General features: G+C 39.1%; 1 protein-coding gene across 3 annotated transcripts in view; it reads right to left on the bottom strand.

The window, feature by feature from the left end:
* Positions 1-22,100, bottom strand: part of ATG7 (autophagy related 7) — an 80,506-nt gene that overhangs the window by 31,302 nt on the left and 27,104 nt on the right. For 2 of the 3 annotated variants that reach the window (XM_088171687.1, XM_014869761.2), the window contains exon 18: positions 19,276-19,398. In XM_088171687.1, the coding sequence (XP_088027813.1) occupies positions 19,276-19,398 (123 nt within the window). Of the gene's footprint in view, positions 1-19,269; positions 19,399-22,100 lie in introns of those variants that run through there. The other variant, XM_088171688.1, reaches the window with a different exon arrangement.

The following is a 22,100-nucleotide window of genomic DNA, read 5'->3' as shown; positions in this document are numbered from 1 at the left end:
GAGTTCCACCACTCAGAAATCTGGAATAAAAACCTCCCTGCTCCTTTCCAGAGGAGAGAGCTGATAAACATCTGGGCTCTGCAAATCACTTTGGGATGTTTGGATTTTCAGGCAGCAAACTGCTCTCACACACTGTGGTACATCATCACATGATCCTGCACTTTTCCAAGAAAAACCCACTCAAGTGAAAAGACTTCATTACCATCAACTCCTTTTTCTTAAAAGTTACATAATTACCGTGCAATCTCTTGTACGATCTTATTTGTTTAAGCTTTAATTACTTCAATGAAAGGATTATTTCATAAAACATATCTTTTCACTTCAATAAAAAACACAGCTCTCTTTCTCTTTGCTGTGTATATTTTGTTTACCACTTGCCAAGATGTTATTTCACATATGTGAAAAGCAAACTGGACTGAGCACATGTGAAATCAGCTTTGGCAAAGGCACTGCAAGGCCTTGCCATTGGGAAGATTAGATTCACTAAAAAAAGATTTTCCTTTTTCTAAAATCAACAAAGGTATTTAAAAACAAATCTCATAAAAAGGAAAGAAAGGATTTTTCAGGTAACTGAATTTCCAGGTTATTGAGATTTACTCAGAACACCTCAATTCTGTGTCCACCACAAGGTCAGGGCTCCCATGCTGAGGAAAGGCAGGATTATAAAATCCTGCTTTTATTCCAGTCTGTGTTCCTCACTTGTTTAACAGACTGGGAACTCCTGATTAAATCATCAACAATTCTGATTAGAATTGGTTTTATTGATTAGAATTGTTGTTAGAATTCCCATTAGAATAGAGCACTTAAATTCTGCAGCTTTTCCTTCATTTTTGCACCACCTTATTATCCACAAGGCACATTATCCTCTATTTTAGTTCATTAGAAATGTTTCAATTACTAACTCCAGAGCTCCAAGTTGAGATCCATTTGAGAGATATTAAAAAGTAAATTTCTGACCTCCTGTATGGCACAATTCCTGCAGACCAGTACTGAACAGCAAGACAGGAATTTGTTGCACACACAGTGTCTGCATCTCTCGAGTTCTCAGCTGAGGCAGAAAAATGTTTTCAGCCAAAAAGATGCTTGTAAAATTGAAAATGAAATTATTTAATTTAGCAGCTTCTTCTCACCAAATGTGCACAAATTCAGCTCCCAGCAAAGTTTCCCAGGTGCAGATTTACTGGAAGGTATCTCAAAGAGGGAATTTTAGGAGACAAAAGTTCAGGGAAAAAAAAGCATTACAAAGCTGCTACATAACTTCAACGTTATTAAGGACTATTTTCTAATATTTATTAAATTATCATGTATCTACTTTAGGTTATCCATCAAATACTGCTAAAATGAGAATAAATTACACCATCAGCTATGCCACACTTGTCCATAACAGTTCAACTGTGCAGCTTGGACAAACTTCCATTTATTTCTTTCAACTTCCCAACAGCCAAAATAGAAAAGTAAATGGCACAAACACCTGTGAAAAACTCCCTTTTACAATAATTTTAAAGCTAGCAATTTTCTCACCGTTTTTCAAAACTTTGCAGGTGAAAAAACCAACAAGGGTGAGATTGAGCTCCCTGATAAAAAACCCACAGAACTCGGAAAGGATTCGGGGATCCCCGATTGCTCCTTTTCTGCAAGAAATTCACATTTCTTTCTAACCTCAAACAAAAATCAAAGATCTGAGGAGATTTATGACAAATCAAACTGCCCTTTTATCCCTGTCACAAACCACAGATTTTGGTTCAAACCCAGTTATTATGGAAAAAAAAAAAAATCACACTTCCACAGCACAGCAGAAAACACTGGCAGATTAGAGCCCTTCAACGTCTTATTAGCAGAAATTGTTGCCTTTCAAGTCTCTTTTCTCCTCACCCTCAGCAGCTCTCAGGAGATGCTAGCAGGTATAAACATGCTTTCTTTTAATTACAGAACTGGATTACTGCTGTAACTGATTCCCAGCTCCAGCAAATTATAATCAAGTGCCCATTGTGCATAACAATCATTTAATGGCCGACAAACCATAATAAAGCAAGCTTTAATGAAGAAAGCTGGAAAGCTGCCCGAATTTTATGGCAGCACACTCCAAAAGAAAGAGTTACAATCTGTATTTAAGATTAAGAGAGCCTTTTAATCCAGATGGCCAGAATTAAACAAGGCAGTGCAAGGAAATTTTGATCAAAAGCTAGTGCAACATGAAAGTCCCAAAATTCCCCCAGTAAACCACGGCTAATTATTGCAAACAGAGACTGCACGTTTGTTTTGTATTGGGAAGAACTCAGAGGGAAATACAATGTGGATATTTTGCTTTCTCTGTGATAATTCACTCACCCATTATAGCTTTTCTATCATAAAAGCAAGCAGCAAGAAATCTCTTTGCAGGCAGAACTGTTTGGACAGTTAATTAATACATTTTTCAAAGAATTTGCAAAAGAAGTGACAAATTAATTCAGATTAGTGCACATGCAGCTTTAAGATACAGCTGAGTAAAGCTGATGTGGCTGCAACTGGAATTTGAAAAAGGCCTTAGTTTCAGTATTGTGTTATTAATTAATAAATGACACCCAAATCTCACCCAAGTTTGCTCCTCTCTGCTTTAATTCCCTTGGATGTTGCTTTCTCTGTGATAATTCACTCACCCACTATAGCTTTTCTATCATAAAAGCAAGCAGCAAGAAACCTCTTTGCAGGCAGAACTGTTGGGAGAGTTAAACAATAAAATTTTCAAGGAGTTTGCAAAATAAATTACAAATTACTTCAGATTTGCAGCCTTAAGATACAGCTGAGTAAAACTGAATCTCTCTAATTGTTCCTAAAAAGTACAAATAGCAATTTTTAGTAGAGCAATAAAGCTTCTCAATGGCTCTCTTTCTGCTGCTGTAGAAACCCCAGTGTGGAGAGGTACACAAAGAAGTTGATTGCTCAGCTTCTCTACAATAAAAACATTTGTCTTTTATGTTGCTGAAATGAAAACCTCTGTAAAATTCATCAATTAATTAGAAATTGTAGAGTCCTGCCAAGTCTGAACTTGCACAAACCCAGCTTCATTTCACCTTCTGAAAACACCCAGCATGGCCCCATTTTGGACACCTCCTTCTTCTTGCTCTGATGTTTCCATCCACTGCTCTGATCTGTTTGCTGAGGCCAAGCAGTGCTGAACTGTGACATAAATCATTTTGTCACAGTCAGAAATACTGATTCAGACAGAAAAATAACGAATTCTGTCGAGAGTGGGCAAATCCCAGGGAATAATGTTGTTCCACAGCATCCTGCTCGCTCCCAGAGCAGCCCTGGCAGCTCTGCTTCCTGAGCTCTGGAAAATGGAGATGTGATCTGACACACTGACTTTCTGCTCTTGCAGAGCTGGCAGGAGATCATGGCAGCTTTGATTTGTATTTTTTTCTGTTTCATGATTTTCTGACAGCAGCAACCTTTGAAAGTCTGCCAGGCTCCCTCGAATGAAGAAGGACTGACAAAATGTGATCACTGATGTCACTGCTGTCCATATCTGTATTTTTATTATTTATGTGCACACACAGAAGGAACTTCAGTTCTCTCTCCTCCCAAACACACACCAAGAGCTGCTGCAAGCACAAAAGCTGCCAGTTAATCTGGGGTTTTTTTTTTGTTTAAAAAACAGCAACATTTCTACCTCATGGATTAAAGGAGTTGAGGAAAAACTTGCTGAGACACACACACACAGAGGTTTGACAAAAAGGAAATCAAGACCCAAACACCTGAAACCCCAGGTTCATCCTGGCTGCACAACACCTTTCATTTTCTAAATGCTATCATTTTCCCTCTGGGCTCTCTCAGGGTGAACAAAATATTATTGACATGACTCAAAATGAGAACAAACACTGCAGCAACTGAGCGTGAGCTGAATCACCAGAACTGCTGCTGCTGGTAACAGCATCTCCTGGATTATTTGCAGATTGAGCAGTAAAAAACAAATCCTGTCCAAAAGCAGCAATGCTGGAACTGCTGCTCCCTGTGGGACAAGGAGCAATCCAGGATTGTTCAGTCCCCCTTATCCCCATTTTCCAAACAAGCCTCTTGTGCAATGTCAGGGTTTGTGCTGCTGTGGACACTGCACTCTTGGGTCAGGAAAATCAGAACTGTCACTCACAAGGCTTTGCACACAGGAAAAACCCAATGGAGCTGTGACTATGGTCAACTATTCAGCAAAAACAGCCCTGAAAGGAGAAAAATCCAATGAAAGAAAAATTACACGTGAAATTTCTTAATGAGAGACACGGGAGGAAAATCGAATTGAGGAGAAAAGATCAAAACTGCCAAAAAGAAGATGCAAAAAGAAGTTGAAAGCAGCTGGCCTGAACTATTCCAGCTCTTCTTCCAGGACTTGTGGAAATGTGAAATTCCAGAGTCAGGCCTGTGTCTGCACTTGGGAATTGGCTCCTGCTCCAAAGCTCTGCTCTCTGCTGTACAAGGGAATTCTTAGGATAGCTAAGCTAAAAATTACAACATACCATACTGAAATAAACACTGGAGAACAAATAATTATAAAATAGCCATTAAAATGCCCTCCCCCCAAATCAATGTATTGTTTATTTGTGGAATGCCTGCAATTGTTTTTTTAAGGGAGTCATAAAAATTCCTCGCTCACCAGGAGCCCGTCCATGAGGGCAATGAATTTCCAGAAAATCTGATTTTTTTACACAGCTCAAGAGAAATATTTTGGGATACAAACTTTTAAAAAATAGTGCTTTTAAACTAAGAGCTTTATTCCCTAAAACGAACAAAGGCTTGCCTGCAATGTAAACAATGAAAATAAAATTAAAAAAAGGAAGACCACAAGTCTTGTAACCTAAACACAATACCCATTGTCTGGACTTCCCTATTTCCATGAAGAACATCTGATTTTCATTTTGGATTAGAACATTCTGCTAAAGTTACTAATATACTGGGATAAAACTTAATTTAAAATTTCCAGATGAACAACTTCAGCTCCAATCTGATGGCTGTTCCATAAGTGAGAATTCCCATTTTAACTCCAGAACAACCATTACAATTCAGTATTGAATCCTTGTTGCAATAAGATTTGATAATCTCAGAGAGAACAGTAGAAAAAAAACACCACATAAAAGTCAGATCCACTGGCAGCTTTTGCCACTGCCTAGCCAAGGAAAGCTTGGCTCGTGGCCTGATATGTTTGTAATTCCAGGAACTTCCAGTATTTTTCTGTGAAGAGATACTCATTTGCCAGGGGTAAAAATTTGACTTTAAATGTGCTGGAGTCAATGGTGAGAACAAAGATGACAAATTTCTCTCTGATTTTCACTTTCTTGGCTCTTCTGCTCCATAAAAAGCTATGGAGAGACCTGAGTTGAACAAAAAATAGAATAGAAGGGGCTCCTTCTCCTTTTTGTTTGTGGGAGGAGGGTGAAAACAAATTTGGGAATTGTTGGTGATGTCAGCAGGCTCTGGTTTGTAATAAAAACACACAAAAACCCAGAGCCCAACAGCAGCTTTGGTACAAAAACTGCAACACAAGAGATTTAGCCCAGCTTTTCCTTGTGCTCCTTTCCACTCCTTCCATGGAATTGGGGTGAAATAACAACAACACCTCCAGTGGAAAGCCCAGAAAGGTTTGTAAAAATCCTGACAGCAAAAATAAGGACAGAAACAGATGTCTGAACGAGGGCACACATCTAATTCTGACAATGGAAATACAGTATTTTTTAAAAAAAGGTATCTGAGGTCATCAGTATCCCGTGGACAGCTTTAAATTTCCAAGAAATTACATTCCTTTCAGGCATGAAGAAGATAGAGGAAAAACAAGATTTTAAAAAGCTTTTTTTAATATAGCTGTTAGGGTTTAAAGTGTAACTTTTGATGTTGAATTGGCAGATGTGGAGGTGCCAGGCCCTGGCAAGAGCTGTGGATTAGAACAATTCCCCAGGCACAGGGGGCTCAGGGAGGCTGAAGGAATATTTCCCAAAAATGCCTGGTAAATTATACCTGATACTCACCAGGCAGGAAAAACAGGCACTGACAATTTCTTATTGCTCAACAGGGATGCAAATATTGGAAGGTGCATGTTTGTACAAGAAGAATGGAAAATCAACCAGAATATTAAATTGACTTTATAGGGAGAACAGAATAAATGCTGGGCAAGGCAGTCACCTCTCACAAAAGGAACAAATAGAATAAAAACAGGACCTGATCCTAACCTGAAGTCCAGTCTTTGCAGAGAACAAATTTAAATATTTAAATGCAAACAAAAAAAATTAAGACTAAAAATTAAGTGAACAGCACCACAGCATTTCTGATGTAACTCATTCATCCAGTAGCTGTTTAAAATGGAAGTGTTTGCAAGCATAAATTGAATAAATGCTGCATTACTCAACAGATTATTGTGAAAGAACAGAAAGACTGAAGAAAAATTATGGTGGTTTTTTTTAACATGACAAGGCTCAGGAAAAGTGCAAGAAAGGGCCAGTAATGAACAGCATTTTTTGTAACATTGTGATAAAAAACCTAGTCCATTATTGAAAAGTAAATTGTTTAGAAGCATTCCTGTATCACCTTACAATTACCATTAGAACAAAAGAATACAAAAATAACAGGAAGCTGCAAGTGTTGATTCTGAGAGCTTACCATAAAATAACCTGAAGTAAGTCTGCAAATCTGGAAGATGAAAAGGTGAACGTTTTTATTTAAAATCCAACATCCAGAGGATGCAAAGGAGACATTCAAAGCCAATGCAAGCACGTGGGAACCAAAGAGAGAAATGATGGAGCACACAGGGAAGTGAAATCCAAAGGCAGCAAGAGATGGGATTGAAAAGAGTGAATGAGACAGGAGAATTTCATCACTAAATTCACAGCAGTGACACATCTTGGAGAATTAAAGCAAAACTGAGAAAATGTTAAAAATAACAGGAAAGGGAGGAAGGTTGAAACCAAACTCTATTGAATGGGGCTGGAGCACTTTATAGTAAACTGGAAAAGCACAATAGGAGGATGGGAGGTTTTGAATGCTTAACAGAAAACATTTGTGGCCCATGAATGAAATAGTTCCAGCTCCCAGTAACAATGACAAAATTGTCACAGCAAAAGGGAAACCAGGAAAGTACTTAAGAGCAAAAATAATACAGTGGTTTGCATAGCAATAACATCTGTGACTATGTCAATATAAGCACAATAAAGAATGGGAGCTGTCTTCATTCAGCTTTAAAAATACCTTTGGGTGGGATGCAGAGAGAAAAATGAGCTGAGGGCTGGCAGGGCTGGAGAAATCCCAGCTCTTGAGTTTTGTGGACTAACAGGTTTTTCCTAATTGCCACTAATTTATAATCTGTGCAAAAGATTATTTCCATTCTTCCCTTCTGCCCTCCAACTCTCTGCCATCCAGAACAAACAGATGCTTGCATTTGAAGATTTTGATTCTGTGGTGCCTCTCAGAGCATGGAATGAGAAATCTTAAATTAAAATATTCCAGTGCCACTTGGCCAATGGGTTCTGCAAGCCAGCACTGCAGTCCAGGACAGACAGACCTGGGTGACTCTGAGCTACCTCCACATGGTGAGAAACACATTCAGCACCAGGCTGGGCTGCCTTGCTGTTTGATTCCTGCAGGAACAGCAGTGATCCTCTGTGCTTCCCCAGCTGCTTCCTGGGAATAGGAGTGTCCTGCTCTGCTGAGCCTCACATGGATCACACTGCACACAGGCTCCTGGGAAAACCTTCAGTGGGTTTTTCACTTGGCTCCTCATTCTGTACACCCCATAACCCCAGTGTGCTGCCAGACTTCACCCAGAAAATCCTCTGCAACGTGCCCAGCTTCTCCAGCGTGCACCTGGATTCCTCTGTGCTCTGCCTGCTGAACCTACCCTGGAATCACTGCACAGCCCCCAGACAGAGATTCCTAAGGTACATGAGACAACAGCTCTGAGAAATTACAGGTTTTACTCTGCAGGGAAATGATTTATTGATGCTGAGAGCTCAATTTACTAATCAGACACTATCTGAAGAGAGAAAAAAGCCCCACTCAGCCATGGAACAGTTAGATGAGGAAGCTATTCCAGCTTTTGATGTAGTTTTGTCCCAAATTCAAAGTTAAAAAGACTGGGAAAGAAGTTATCCAATTTACTGAAATCCAATCTCATACTGGATTTCACCCAGGGCTGTACCTCACAGGCAAAAGGGACTTAGTCATATTTTTACATAACTAAATTCCTGAGTCACATTACAGAGGGGAGAGTCAAAGGGAGCTCAAGAACAATTTCTGCCATTACATATTTTCTCTTTATAGCGTTGCTTGTAAGGAATTAATGTTGCAAGACTTATTTCAAAACTTCAAAACCTTTCATCATTGATTATGGCTCATTTCTCATTCCGACTCATATGAATTCCCACAGCACTAATTCTGCACCGTGGTATCAAGAGCAAATGATGACTGCTGAGCTAATTTTAAGAAAGCAATAAATAATTTGCAATTAATCATCTGTTAAAGCAATAATCCTTTTGAAACATCTCTGCAGTAGTACAGACTGCACAGAAAGGAGTGGAATGCAGCTGTCTAGAAAGCATTTCTGGATGTCACAGCACTCTCTGAGCTGGGTTAGGGAAGCAATGTCAAAATGCTGCCAGTTTTATCCAGCTGTGATTGAAATGATCCAATGGATGTGAGATGCACTGGACTCCTAATTCACACAGAAAAGAGACCTTGCAGCAGCCCAGCACATCACAGAGCTGTTTCACATCTGCATTTCCCCTCTAATTACACTACCTGAGACTAAGTTTTGCAGGAAAAAAAAAGCCAATTTCAGTCCTTTGTTTCTAAAGCCACGATTCCCCACTTCCTCTTGCCTTGCTCAGACCCACATGACCATTGCTGTCACTCACCTCTGCAGATCCCCACTGCTCCCAGAATGTTTTATCCCAGAGGTCCAGCCCATCCCCAGCAGCTCAGGCCATTTCCTCCCCCACAAGCTCAGGAATTACAAGTCATTTCAGAAATATGATCTTGATCACATCAACTCTGCTGCAGCTCAGTGCACTCATTAAGCTCCATTTCTCTGTGCAAAAGCTGGGTTTATTCCTTTCTGTACATTATCCAGCAATGTGGAGACCTAAAGAATGCTCCCATAAAATTCATCAGTGGCTCAGTGTCAGTTCAAAGCTGTCAAACCTGCTGATTCATTTCTGCAGCATTTATTGTGCTTCATTAATTCTAGATCTCAATGTTTTCAACAAAATAATGAAGTTATATATAACTCAAAGCAGCAGCACCAATAAATCCTTCAAGCCTTTGGCAACTCCTTTAATCCAAAGTAATCATGTTTCCTTGTATAACAAGTCTTGTGATGTGTGTAATAGCATCTCACTATAGTAACACCAGCCTTCATGTTACAGCTCCCTGCATGCCTCGAGTATTAATCAGATCCCAGATTTAAATATGAAATTGGAGAGCTCTTGATACTCTTCCTGAAACAGATATGCTAATCAGAGCCCCCCTTTCCTCCCAAATGTAAAAAAAAGTCCAATACAGATCAGGCCAGTGGAATTGCTGATGCTGGAGTCAAAGATTGCAGCTTGCTGGTTATTGCTGTGCTCTATTACCTCATCCCTTGCCATTAAAATAACAACTCTAAACAGCCAGTCTATTCCATAGGCAGTTTTCTCTGCCACAAGCTCTTTTGCTCTGCTTTTAAACAGAAGAATAAAAAAAAAATCACCCACAAAAGAAGGAAGGATTGCAAACTTCATGCTAGAACTGGGAATATCATTCGCCTTCAAATGCAAAGGACACAACGACCAAAACATTTATTCTTCAATTTAGAAATTTCTTAATGAAAGCAACATTCTTCTATTGCATAATTGAGCTTAAATCTTAGCAATTTTCCAAGTACATTGGCTTTTTTCTAGTATTGCCCTGAACACCCCTGCAGCATCCTCCAGCAGCTGTTAGTTAAAGGGATGTGACTGCTGACCAACCTTGCTTGAATTCAACCTCACTTAGCAGAAACCTTTGTGACCTTCATGCCTCAACTTAACTGAAATGGTATTTAACAGCATTAATTCCTTTTCCCCAATCTCCCATAACCATCTCTAATTTTCCACCATATAAAAAGAAAAGTCACAGTTAGCTCCTTGAACTTTATCAACGTGTTTGGCTATAATCAGGATTTTACTTTGTTGAGCAATCCAAAGATAATCTACAGGCATAAATCTGTGAATTAAGCAATATTAAGTTGCATATTAAATGCATTCAGCAATTCGATCCGAATACTAAAATACAGATTAAATCCAGAAAGCAAAAGTATCAAATGCAAAGAAATTTCTCTTAGCAGAAATAATATCTTATTTTGTATTTGCATCTTCTTTGCCCGTTACCCTTTTCAGATCTAGGAAGAATTAAAATCCAGCTTCAGTTTCATGACTGTCTGTCCCTGAAAAGAAGCCCAAGGTATCAGAATTGATTAGATATGAGACTATTGCCTGTGGAGGAAGAGATTAAATGAGTTTTAGTCTTGAGTTACTCTTGCAGAAAGGTGAGCACAGCAATCCCAGGTACAGCACCAGCAGTGTTTCCATAGGCACCATGTGTGGCAAAGGCAGATCCAGAGATTAGCACACATAAATCACTCAGCCAGGGAGCAAAAAAAGCCTCTTTGATTGCCAGCTAAGACAACTAACACAAAATGCATGTTTTTACAAGGGCTATTCAAAGAAATAGCATTAGTGGGGAGAATGAGTCATGGGCCAGCAAGCTCCACACACTGCAGCTACTCAGAGTGAGAAGACAAAGGGAATTAGGACTTAGATGATTATTTTTTTTTTTAAATAACCAAGAAGCATTAGCAAAACCAGCTGCTGCACTGTAATGTTTCTAAATAGCTTTGTTATGCCTTCATATTCTCTTCCAGTAGGAGTTTTCTCTTTCTAACTTGCATTGGGTTTGCTGTTGTTGGCAAGCTGTCTCAGTAGACGTTAGACAAATAAACTTTTCAACAACATAAAGACTTTTAAAACTGTATCTCTTAACCCCTATCCCCCTGAGAGGCTGGAAAGTGGCTGCTTAATTCTTTACAGGTTTACTTGTGCCTCCCTTCTCCATTTCTGTCATTTCTGTGACTGAATTTCTTTAGCTCCCAAAACATAAATAAGCCTCTAAGCAGTTATCTCCACCGAAATCACAGTTTGTATCTATTTCCTAAGCACGGATTTTTTGTATTTGCTGATTAACCTATTGGATTTCACACTTGACTTGATGGGGATTAAATTCATTGCCTGGTGGGCTTGAGTCAGTTCTTTACAATTACAGGAGTTTATTTTGTATATAACAAGTGCTTCAACACAACCCTTATTTTCAGATGACAAAGTACTGGTGTACTTGCACACATAGAGTTTTTCTCCAAATTTATTTCCATTATCTCACAGCTTTAAGGTCATTCCAAGCTTTATTCTGTTTATTTTTGTGTTTTACACAAAATAGAGTCAATCCACCTCTTGTCTTAGAGAGTCCTGTGCCATTAAATGGCCATTTTGCAATATTTTACACTTCAATAATCAGACAGCATCTGCACATACACCTCCTGCACAGAGATGGCAGCAGAACTGCCACACACCGACTTCAAATCACCTCTGGGACTGATCCTAATCCCATTTCAGCCACCAACTTCCTTCCTGCCAGGCCTTGCAGCTCAGCCTAACTTTTAATAAAAGTTGTTGTTAGATTTCCAGGTCTAGCATTTGCTGCTTACCCAAACCACTTCTAGATATCCAGTACAACTGCACTATTTTAAGGTTGCTGTATAACAATTAAATGACTAAAAATCATCACCACACCTGTAGGATAACAAGAAGTTTTCCTAAAAATAACAGCAAACCCAGTAATTCATAACCAGCTTTTGCTTTGTGAAATATCACATGTAGGGAAAGTTTGGTGTCCCATTTTGTTACTGCAAAAATGCAGCAACTCATCACTCATTTGAAGGATATTATTTAATACCTAGAGTGGGGTTTTTAAAGGCTGAGAGACCAAGAAAAGAGAAATTAATCCTAAAACTTTTTTAATGTTATGCTCTCCAAACTTAAAAGTGAGACACTTTTCTTTTGGTTAATTTTTTATTACACGTGTAACAATGCAGACTTTTTTGACGTCTCTTCATGAGGTCAGGCACAACTTTAATTTACAATTTACAAGATTTAACTTTGCAACAAATTTGACCTTAAATCAACTAAGAGTAGTCAATGCTAAGGAAAAATTATCACTGAAGTGATAAAAGACAACCAATCTTTATCTTCTCAGGCACTAAGTGGCTCATCTTGGAATCAAAGCTGGGTTTTAACTACAGAATTGGTCATTAATTTTTATCACTCCTGAGATATCAGGTGGTTTCTCCAGGACTCCAGCCAATCCCATAAAAACAACGATGTTGCATGGCAGATTTCAGCTGGAAGCCAAGTTTTAATATGCTCCAAAAAAGTGTTGGAAAAAGAAAACTCCAGGAGAACCTGAACTACAGTGAGGGAAAGGAAACACCAGCTCTTTGCAGAGATGTTCATTAAAGTGCAAACACCAGGAAAATATTCAAACACAAAGAGAGCTCAGGCCAGTAAGAGCTAGGTTGGTATTAATTTTAATTCTCAAATCTGCCTGTTTTATAAATCAGTGTCAAGCAAAACTCAGTAGCAACATGGATGCCAATCTTTAAAATAATTCCACTGTTCACAAAGGAAGAAAGCCAGTGAAAGACAAAGTGAAAATTTAAGCTGAAAGCTGTTCATGAACAGTTTTCCTTATGAGATTTCCACACAGGAGCATGTCTTAAAACTGCTGCTCTCTTCTTAAAATTTGTGGTGCTTAATTTCCTCTGTGAATTAGCAACTACTGGCATTAAAGAGAGGCTGTGCTAAACCCACAGGGTTTCCCAGCAGCTCTTCACATTTCAGTCAACTTCATTTATTACCATTGCCTAGTTCCACCTATATTTACAGGAAAATCGCTCCCAAAGTTGGGAAGAAGCCAGTGCTGCTTGTGCAGAAAGGTTTTGTGGTGGCAATAACAAAGCCCCAAGGCACTTGGGGGATATGTGATGTGTGCTGATTGCCTGCATGGCCTCAGCCCAGGCACAGAGAAGTTCAGGAGATGTTTCCAGAGGAAATCTGCATTGGCAGGAGGAGGCAAACACGGTCAAGAATGAAAATGTTCTGGTGGACAACATTTCACAGGCTCCAAGATGACCAGAGCACATTGATCCCTAATGAATTAATTTAATTAACACTTGAGGGGGTGCTGAGGCAGCCCTGCCCCAAGCCATTCCCAGCACCTCTGGGTAAGGCCACAACAATTGGTGCTTATTGAAACCTGGCACTGATTTGGCCAGCACCAAACTTTTCTCTCTTTTTAAAAAAATTTTTATTTGAATGATCTCTGCAAGGGCTCATAGAGTCTTGGAGTGAGATGCACATTGTAGATTTTGTGGTCCTTATTAGAATTTTAAAAGTTCATCAGCATGTTTGTGTTGTGTAATTTTTCATTCTTCACATGAGAATAACAGAATGCATCTTGAACAGTCTATTCATTCTTCTTTTGTGACAAACTGTATTGGAATGGAAGAGATTTAATCCCTGAATTATATTATTTCTCCTTTACTGGAAATTTTTCCTTCAAAGGAAGAAGAGTCAGCAGAGTTTGAAACTCTTTCTAGAAGAGAATTCTTTCCCCAAAATGAAGATTTTACAGCTTCAGTCTAGCTGTTCCCCTCAAAATTTTAAGGTGCTGTGTTCATTATTACTAAAATGACTCTAAAATCTTCAATAAAGTAGAACTTAAGATCATTTACTACCCCAGCACAAATCAAAACATTACCTCATCAGCTGAAATACTCCTTGTTTAGGTGCTGATCTAACGAGAGCAATTAAAATGAGTCATAAAGAATTAGCAGTGCACCTTTGCAATTGGGCTGGGGGTGGAGTTCCTGCTAAAAGAGGGAAGGCCAGAAAGCACAGAGCCCCCTGGGACAGAATGGCTGATATTGATCACCTCCACTGATCAATACTGGCCAGAAAGAGGAAAAACAGCCAGGAATGATTTCTTCATGAAGAACACAGAGTGCACACTAAAGCTGCTGCAGGTTTTGTCCAGGTTTTTCTTGCAAAGCCTCCTCCTCTCACATAAAAAGTGATGAGATATTCAATTTATTCCTATTAGCACTTTCCATTTTATAGTTACAGGAGATTAACTGTGAAATTTTAAATAGAGATTTAAACTCTGTCAATGTTTTGACAAAGACAGCAATTCAATTAAATTCATGAAAAAAAACCAACAACAAAACCTGTTGCTAACCCAAATGCCATGATCCCATTTTTTTCAGTGGGGTTTTTTCCCCACATATTTCACATTTCAAACAAAAATGATGACTGGATACCAACCAACTGTCCTTCCCCCTTCCTTCCCTCCAAAATAAGAAATATCTGCACAAGCCCCTCCCTGCCCTGAAGGGATAAACACACATTTATTCAGATTAATCATGGAACATGCACACATTTATTCAGATAAATCATGGACCAGGAGCATTTGTGCACATCACTCACTGACATAAGCCCCAGGAAGATCATTTGAATATAATTAATGATAATAATTGAAATTATCAGGGAAGGTATCAGGGGAAAGGCAAGGAGCTCATGTTTTGGTAGCAAACAGTGGCACCACTTTACAGGTATTTCTAAACCCTTCCAAAAGCAGCAGAAGGCATCAGCAGGAAAAAAAAATATTCAAAGAGCTGGGAAATGTTGCTTGATGAATGAAGAAAAATGATGACACTAATTGACATCATGAGAAAACTCAAAAAGCAAAAAACAACCCACCTCCTGAAAGAAAACAAATTAATCTCTTAATCTCTTAAGAAAGAAATTCCAGGGCAGGCCTGAATCTGTCAAAATTAATTTCTCCATAAAAACATAAAAACATAAAGGAAAATAAAAGTGCTCACAGTCACAGAAAAGTCTCAAATATTAATTTTGGGCTACCCATCAGTAATGATTTCCTTAGGAAGTTTTCATAACACCAAATAAAAGTAAATTCTGAATAATACTTGGCTAACAGAGGAAAATTGTCAAGTTACAGAATTTGCTGTTACAATATTGTTGTAGCTGGGTTCTTCTGTTTTGCTTGGGGTTTTTTTTTGGCTATTCACATGTTATTGTTTCAGCATCAAATACACTGCATAATATAATGCAGAATCAGAAACAAGCAGGATATTTTTAATAGCAAAGCACACTGGAAATTCTGAATTTTCTTCCAAATTAGGACAAGCACAAAGTTCCTTTTTAATACCAGCTGCTTATTCTACAGCTGAGCCTTGTTCCTCAAGAAATGCCTGAAAAACTCTCAGGCACAAACCTCAGTGAATGCAGAAATGATAAAATGGGGTTGTCTGTATTTTCTCTGAGATTTTATTCATTATTTACTATTTTCTTCATTCATAAGGATTGTTTGGGATACAGTAAAGCAGCACAGAAAAGGGATTTTGGAAATGCCAAACAGGCCTCATTCACTGACTACTAGAACTTGTCACAGAAATTATAGATACCATCCTTCTTGTAAGAGACAGAAACCTGAAATACAACATTACTGAAGTAAAATAACACAGACATAACGAGCTGCTGGCACCAATACCCGACCTTTAAATTCACATTCAAAAATAGCAACTCTGCTCCAGATTTGATTTTTTCCCCCAAAGCTCTTTATGACCTTCTTAGATTGCAACTTCTACCCCTTCTTGTTTTTTTAATCAGAAAACCAAGTGAAAATTTTATTTCTGGTGTGTGCTTTCTAATCTTTCATGCTGGTGAGAGCAGGAAGTGCAGTAAAGCATCCAAGTAATTCAGGAATTGAAACCCAAGGTAAGAGAAGTATATTTACACTTGGGCCTTATTACAGAGAGCAATGAGAATCACAGAGAGAAATGAGTTGAGCATAGCAGCAAAGCTGGGATTTAAGATGAGAAAACTTTCGATTGAATTAGAAATTTTAGAGGAAAAGCATCTTTACACCCCAACAGCCTTTGCAGGGCTAATGTGGAGCACGTGGGGAGCAAACCATGTGGGTTTAGGGATGCAGTGACAGGGAACAGCCGTGGGCAGCCCAGCCAAGCTCTGACCTGGAAATGATTCACTTTTGAGTCTCCAATTCCACACCTCCAGCCCTGACTGACAACCCAAGGATGCTCAGGCTGCCTCTATTTTAAGCCCAGCCATTAAACTCGACTGCACGGTGAGCAAGGGGCAAGTTTAGAAGCTGGGGTTGGCAGAAAGGCACCGAAGTGATGTGGAAAACAGAATTTCAGAGCTCCCATCAGCTCGGGCAGCTCCCCAGATGAACTGGATCCAGTGGAAACAGGGCCTGAGTGCTGACATGGGAGTTTCCCACAGCCCCCCTTGGCCCTCTGAGCCTGTGTCATCACAGGCTGCTGCCCAAGCTGCACAGAAAGGTCTGAACTGGGGGAAAAAAACCCAAACCAAAATGTTCCACAGACCCTAAATTAAAGCCAGATGTAGAAGGAGCAGATTCCTGAAATGTACTGTCGGTTCAAGACAGGATAGGAAAGCTTGCTGGTGTTATTATTTATTAATTGTCATGCTGAGGAAGTCTCAGAGAACATTTATGATTTCCTGATGCAGCTGATGTTGAAGAAATAAGTGCTCTATTGACTAAAAAATCCTGCAATTTGTATCAACTTTAACCCACACTAAGTCTGTATTAAAATAGTATGGTTAACAGCACAGCCCTGGAATAGGAATTAAACAGTGCAAGTAAAAAAAAAAGATTTTCACTAAGTGAAAAGTCTCCCATATTTTCCTGCAAATTGTGTTCCTTTAATCTGGGCAGACACACTCAGTGCTAACAATGTGGGGGGAGTTTTCATGGAAATTCAGGCTATCCAAAAATGTTGTGTTTAACAATCACTCCTACAGAACATGCACAACTCACCCAGATTCTCTTTTAGGCAAACTCCAAACTTAGAAAAAAAATCTCATTAAAGCACTTTTACACACACATCATGAAAGCAGCTAAGCATTTAGGTGAATTGAAAATAAAAAATATTTTTAAAATATTGAAACATGAGAGCAGCACGACAGTTTTTCTGACCACAACAAAACACTCTTGGCAAAATGTTCCAGGAAATGCTTTGAATGAAATCACATTTTAACAGTGAACCTTTTAAAAATAAGCACAAGATTGAGTAGTTTCCCTATCAGATCCAGGTTTATTAGTGAAATATCAGGGATTTATATATGGAATTACAACCCAATTATGATGTTACTGGGTAAATATAAGGTTGGATGACATCTAACTTTACAAGTCTATTTTCTTTATAGCTCTGGACTAGCACTGGATAGATTTTACTAGACAGGAGGAAAGGAAAATCTGCAGTTACCAGAAGCCATTTTTATGGTCTCCAAACGCACCAATAATCCACAAAATCTCTCTGAAGAGTTTGAGTGCTGAAAAGCAGATAACTTCTCACCAGAAAAATGAAATATTCCCATCCCAAAGCAGGCCATACACACCTGATGAAACCTCTCACTGCTTTTGCTGCAGTCTTTAGAGTGTAATGAGAGCATCTCACATCAAAGGAGCACCAACCTCAGCAAATCTAATGGCTCCATTTTAGGGAATACATCCTGCCAAGAGCAGCTCCAAAGCAGCCAGAAACCCAAAAAAATCATTTTGCAGACCTCACACTCCCCAGCTGCAGCGTGAGAAAAAGGAGCTTGAAGTACAAGAGAAAATGAATTCAAGATAGGAGAGTAATTCTACAGAAAAGATATTAAAAGTACTCTCTTGTGCAGCTAAAATATTTCAGAATTGCCCCAGATGAGAGACTCGTGGAGGAGCACAAAACAACCTCTTTGTTTTTCAGAGCCAACAGTGGCAAAATGGAACCAAGAGCTGGTTTTGAATCCAAAGCAAGCAAGAGTGCTCCAGAATCTACAAATAATCTGTCAGCCCTTGCCATTCATTAACACAGATTCATCAACACTATCAAACTGGTTAACTGCTAAAAGAGGAGAATGAATTTCCCCAAAAATGCAGCAATCCTGCAGGGAAGAATGAAGCAAGCTCCCTGGTTTTATGGCAGTTCACCTAATTTGAAAGCATGAGCTCTGCAAATCCTTTGTATGTCAGATTTTCCACCTCTGAGCAGTGATTTCACTGCTTGCATAAACCTCACTAAAACACCCCAGGATTTTTGAAAGGACACAAATTCTGGGTTTTAAGCAAAACTTTGAACTTCAGGAAGTTGTAGCAAACTCATACCAGACTCTGTATTTTGTAGAGACTATCTGAAACTTCATTGACAAATACCTATTCTGAAGTCACAAAAAGGATTATGAATTAATACCTGCAAAATAATACATTACTAGTTTTAATAGTTTTTCCATTTTACATTAGCAGCTTAGACACAAAGCCAGGCCTGGCAATTAGACTTTAATTAATCTTGCTGTTAATGAGTGGCATGTGTTAAAGGCTGCCTGTTTTCCCTTCCTGGATCCCTCCCATATATATATTTAATTTTTTTCTAGGTATGACCATGCTGATTTCAGAATGCCTTAGGTATTTTAGAGTTCATGTTTCCAGCATCTGCTACAACTATTTTTCAAAGGTTAAAACATGAAACAGAGAGCCAAGTCATCATTATCCACCCAAAACTTTATTAAGAAGCACTGTGGAGCCCTTTCCAGCTGAAAAAACAGCTCCAGCACTTGCACAGGCTGCAGGGACTGAATACTCACTGCTTCAGAAGCATCTCTGGGATACAGCTATGCAAAATTAAATGATGATGTAGAAGGGTAGGGATATTGGCAGAGGGAGGAAGGAACACAAATCATGGTTAAATATACTATTAGGAGATATCTGTTTCATTCTTTATGGAACACAGGAGCACAACTCAATATTGAGTTATCACCAGTGCTGCTGTCCATGGGATCAAACACATCCCAGTTTCTGCACACATTCCATTTTTTGTCACTGGGCAAATAAACAGCATTGTTTCCTCCATATTATAATCCATCAAATTAATTTAATTGACCTAAAATTGCAATTGATTTCCTCACACCACATAATCCAAGTCACCTGTTTCCTTTAAAAATAATACTTAAAGCTTCAGATACAGAAAGCTACAATTAATTTAAGAGAATGTCTAAATCATTGTGTCAGTCATTCTGTAAATGAAACACTACTGCTTAATTCTATCATTTGATCATATGCTTAATTCACATCCAAATTTCATTAGCTTACCTCAGCAGCCTGTGTCTCCTGGTGTAATAAAGTCAGACCTGTCAAGTCTTCCAAGAAGGAATGTGAAGAATTAAAAACTTTAGCTAAGAAATTAAATCCTTCTCTTTCATACTGGTCAAGGACCTGCCAAATAAACAAAAAGAAGAGTATTTCAAATATAATGCCCACAATATGATCCATCCTCATATTTGGCTCACAAAATAAAAGCAGAATCTTTCTGAACACTCAGAAAATGACTGGATACTGCAAACAGGTAAAAATGACAGAGAACACACCAATCATTTTTACCAACACAACTTCTACAGTGAGGAAAGCTGGAAGCAAGAGGGAAGAGCAGGGGGGTTTAAGATTTCCTGCTTTCAATACATTTTTCAGCTTAGAACAAGACAGATGATAGGGCAAGAAGGCAAACTTGGCTGCAAAGCCATGAAAGGAGCATTTGAGTGCCACAAAACACAGTGAAAGCCTGTTCAGTGTCTCAGCTCAGGAAAGAACCATGCTGGGACAGCCTGGAAAAATTCCCCGAGTAGGTGTCCAAGCCCAACATCCTCCCAGCCCCCAGAGATTCACGGTTCTGAGGCTGTTGTATCTTTCTGCTTTAATTTTCCCACTTTATCTTTTATTTGGACAATTTTACAGGCTCCTACAAGAACTGTGAGGTTTCAGTTTATGTGCCTCTCGAGCCCTGACCATAAAGAACTTTATTTCAACTTTAGGGAAGGATCTGCCAGGCTGATCTCTTCCCTCAACCTGCTTCTCACTGGGTTGAAAAGATAAATATCAAACATGAACACAATTCTACACATCTTGAGACAGCAGGCAGTCAGAAAATGGAAGGAATTTATGGCTGAGCAATGCCAGTATCCATTGTTTCCTTATTTTTATTCCAAGTTCTGACCATTTCATACTCTGCTCTCACAGATCAAGCAGCTGAGATTGATGCATTCCAAACAAATTTTCCTACAGAACTTCAAGAAGCAGAGCAGGATTTATGCAGGGACCTCAAAGCCACACATGTAATTAGAAATTAGCAGAATTTGTGACAGGGGAAGGATCATCAGTATCACCCTGGATCCAGAAGAGGCAGGATTTTCACAAGAACACAATTTCTCAAATCACATCTTACTCTCACAATCTTACTCTTTCCTAGTTTAACAATTTCTAATGGTCCCAATACCCATTTCATTGATAAAACTGTGGGAACTTGCCCAGCCCAACTATATTCTTCAGCAAAACACATCCTGTGAGCTTTTACACAGAGTCCTCCAGGAATTCAAGCTCATTAAAAACCATATTTATATTTAGCTGACAGGATTCTAAGTTTACTGATAAAAATAGACTGGGATCCTCACTCATCTCTTCATGCAAAACTACCTAATATATAATTAGGTTTCAAAAAATACAAACAGAAACACAGCTATGAAAAGGAAGACAGATATGGGTGATTATCAAACATTTGGCACCTTCTTGACCACACTTCTTGATAATAAACAAAATCAGCACACTTCATGTTTCTTCCTGAATCTACAGAAATTGTTCTTCATACTCTAAAGTTATTTTGCCATAGGGGTTTGGTGTGTGTGTACAATGACTGATAAACATAATCATGAATTTAAAAAGAAAAAGGGCTTTAAAAAAGAAAAAAATGCTTGGAGCATTTCCTTGTATTTGTCTTGGGGTTTTTATTCCCGAGCTAAATGAAGTAATGTGAATGTTCACAATGCAATCCAGAGACCTGAACAATTTCAGTATTTTATTGAGATGTGTCCTCTCAACATGATCCACTAAACATGGTGGGATTGCACTGTGGATTTACACATTTAATGAGAATTCTGGGTTTCAAAATTCCACTCAAACAACCCAAGAGCAGCAGTCTCCTGCATGTGGCTCTTAGTGGAGCACTGCACACACACCAGTTTCCAACCCTGAGTGTGTTCACAGCCCTGCCTCTGGGAATTCCTGGACCTGGCAGGGTTATCCAAGGTTTTTGGGGGAACCACAGCCCAGATTTTTGGTGCTGCAGGACAGATCAGAGTTCATGGCCCTCTGAAACCATCCCTAGCCTGCACAAAGCAAACCTCATCCTTATTTTAAATTATTACAGCACCTCAGAGAAACGCAGGGACAACAACAGTGAGGTATTTTGGTCTCTTCCCAGGGGTAAAAACTTATTAAAAGATGTAAACCACCTTGGGCTATGCAAATATTATGAGCAGAGCAGGGAATTGAGTGCAAGCTTTCTATATACAGCTCATCCATCAAGCAGCCCTTAAACCTGGCTGGGTTTGTTATTCAGCAAGTTCTGCTTTGATCCTCGCTCCCAAAAACCAGGATTTGAGCCTGCAGTGAGAATTCCCAGGTGCTGCTCCCTCAGCCAGTGCACAAATGCAGAGTGCCAGGGTGCTGAGCATGAGGTGCCCTGGTTTATCTCAGAGATGGGCAGACCTTGCCAGGAATTCCTGAGCTCACCCAGAGCCTCCCTGACAGGCACAAAGTCCTGCAGTGCCTGGGGATGGAGCACCTGGAACAGCTCTCCTGAAATCCAAGTGCCCTTTGTGTTGCCATCAGTGTGGATAATGCCAGGAAATCTCTCATTAAATGCCTTTTAAAGTATTAATATTAATAAAATATTAATAAGGTCACAGATCCAGGAGTTGTAGGTACATTATTTTTAGATTTTTTGGTGTTGGTACACATTAACATGACCAAATGGATTGCTATGGAAAGATTTAAACATTTCTTTTCCCCCTGTGTGGCACAGAGCTTCCATGGGGCCACAATGGCAAATTCAGGTTTGGGTAATAAATCTGACCATACACACAGGA

The sequence above is a fragment of the Sturnus vulgaris genome, chromosome 11 (genome assembly GCF_052056855.1).
Source record: "Sturnus vulgaris isolate bStuVul1 chromosome 11, bStuVul1.hap1, whole genome shotgun sequence".
Classification (NCBI taxonomy): Eukaryota; Metazoa; Chordata; class Aves; order Passeriformes; family Sturnidae; genus Sturnus; species Sturnus vulgaris.
The sequence above is the reverse complement of the archived record's forward strand: the minus strand, read 5'-3'. Positions and strand labels throughout refer to the sequence as shown.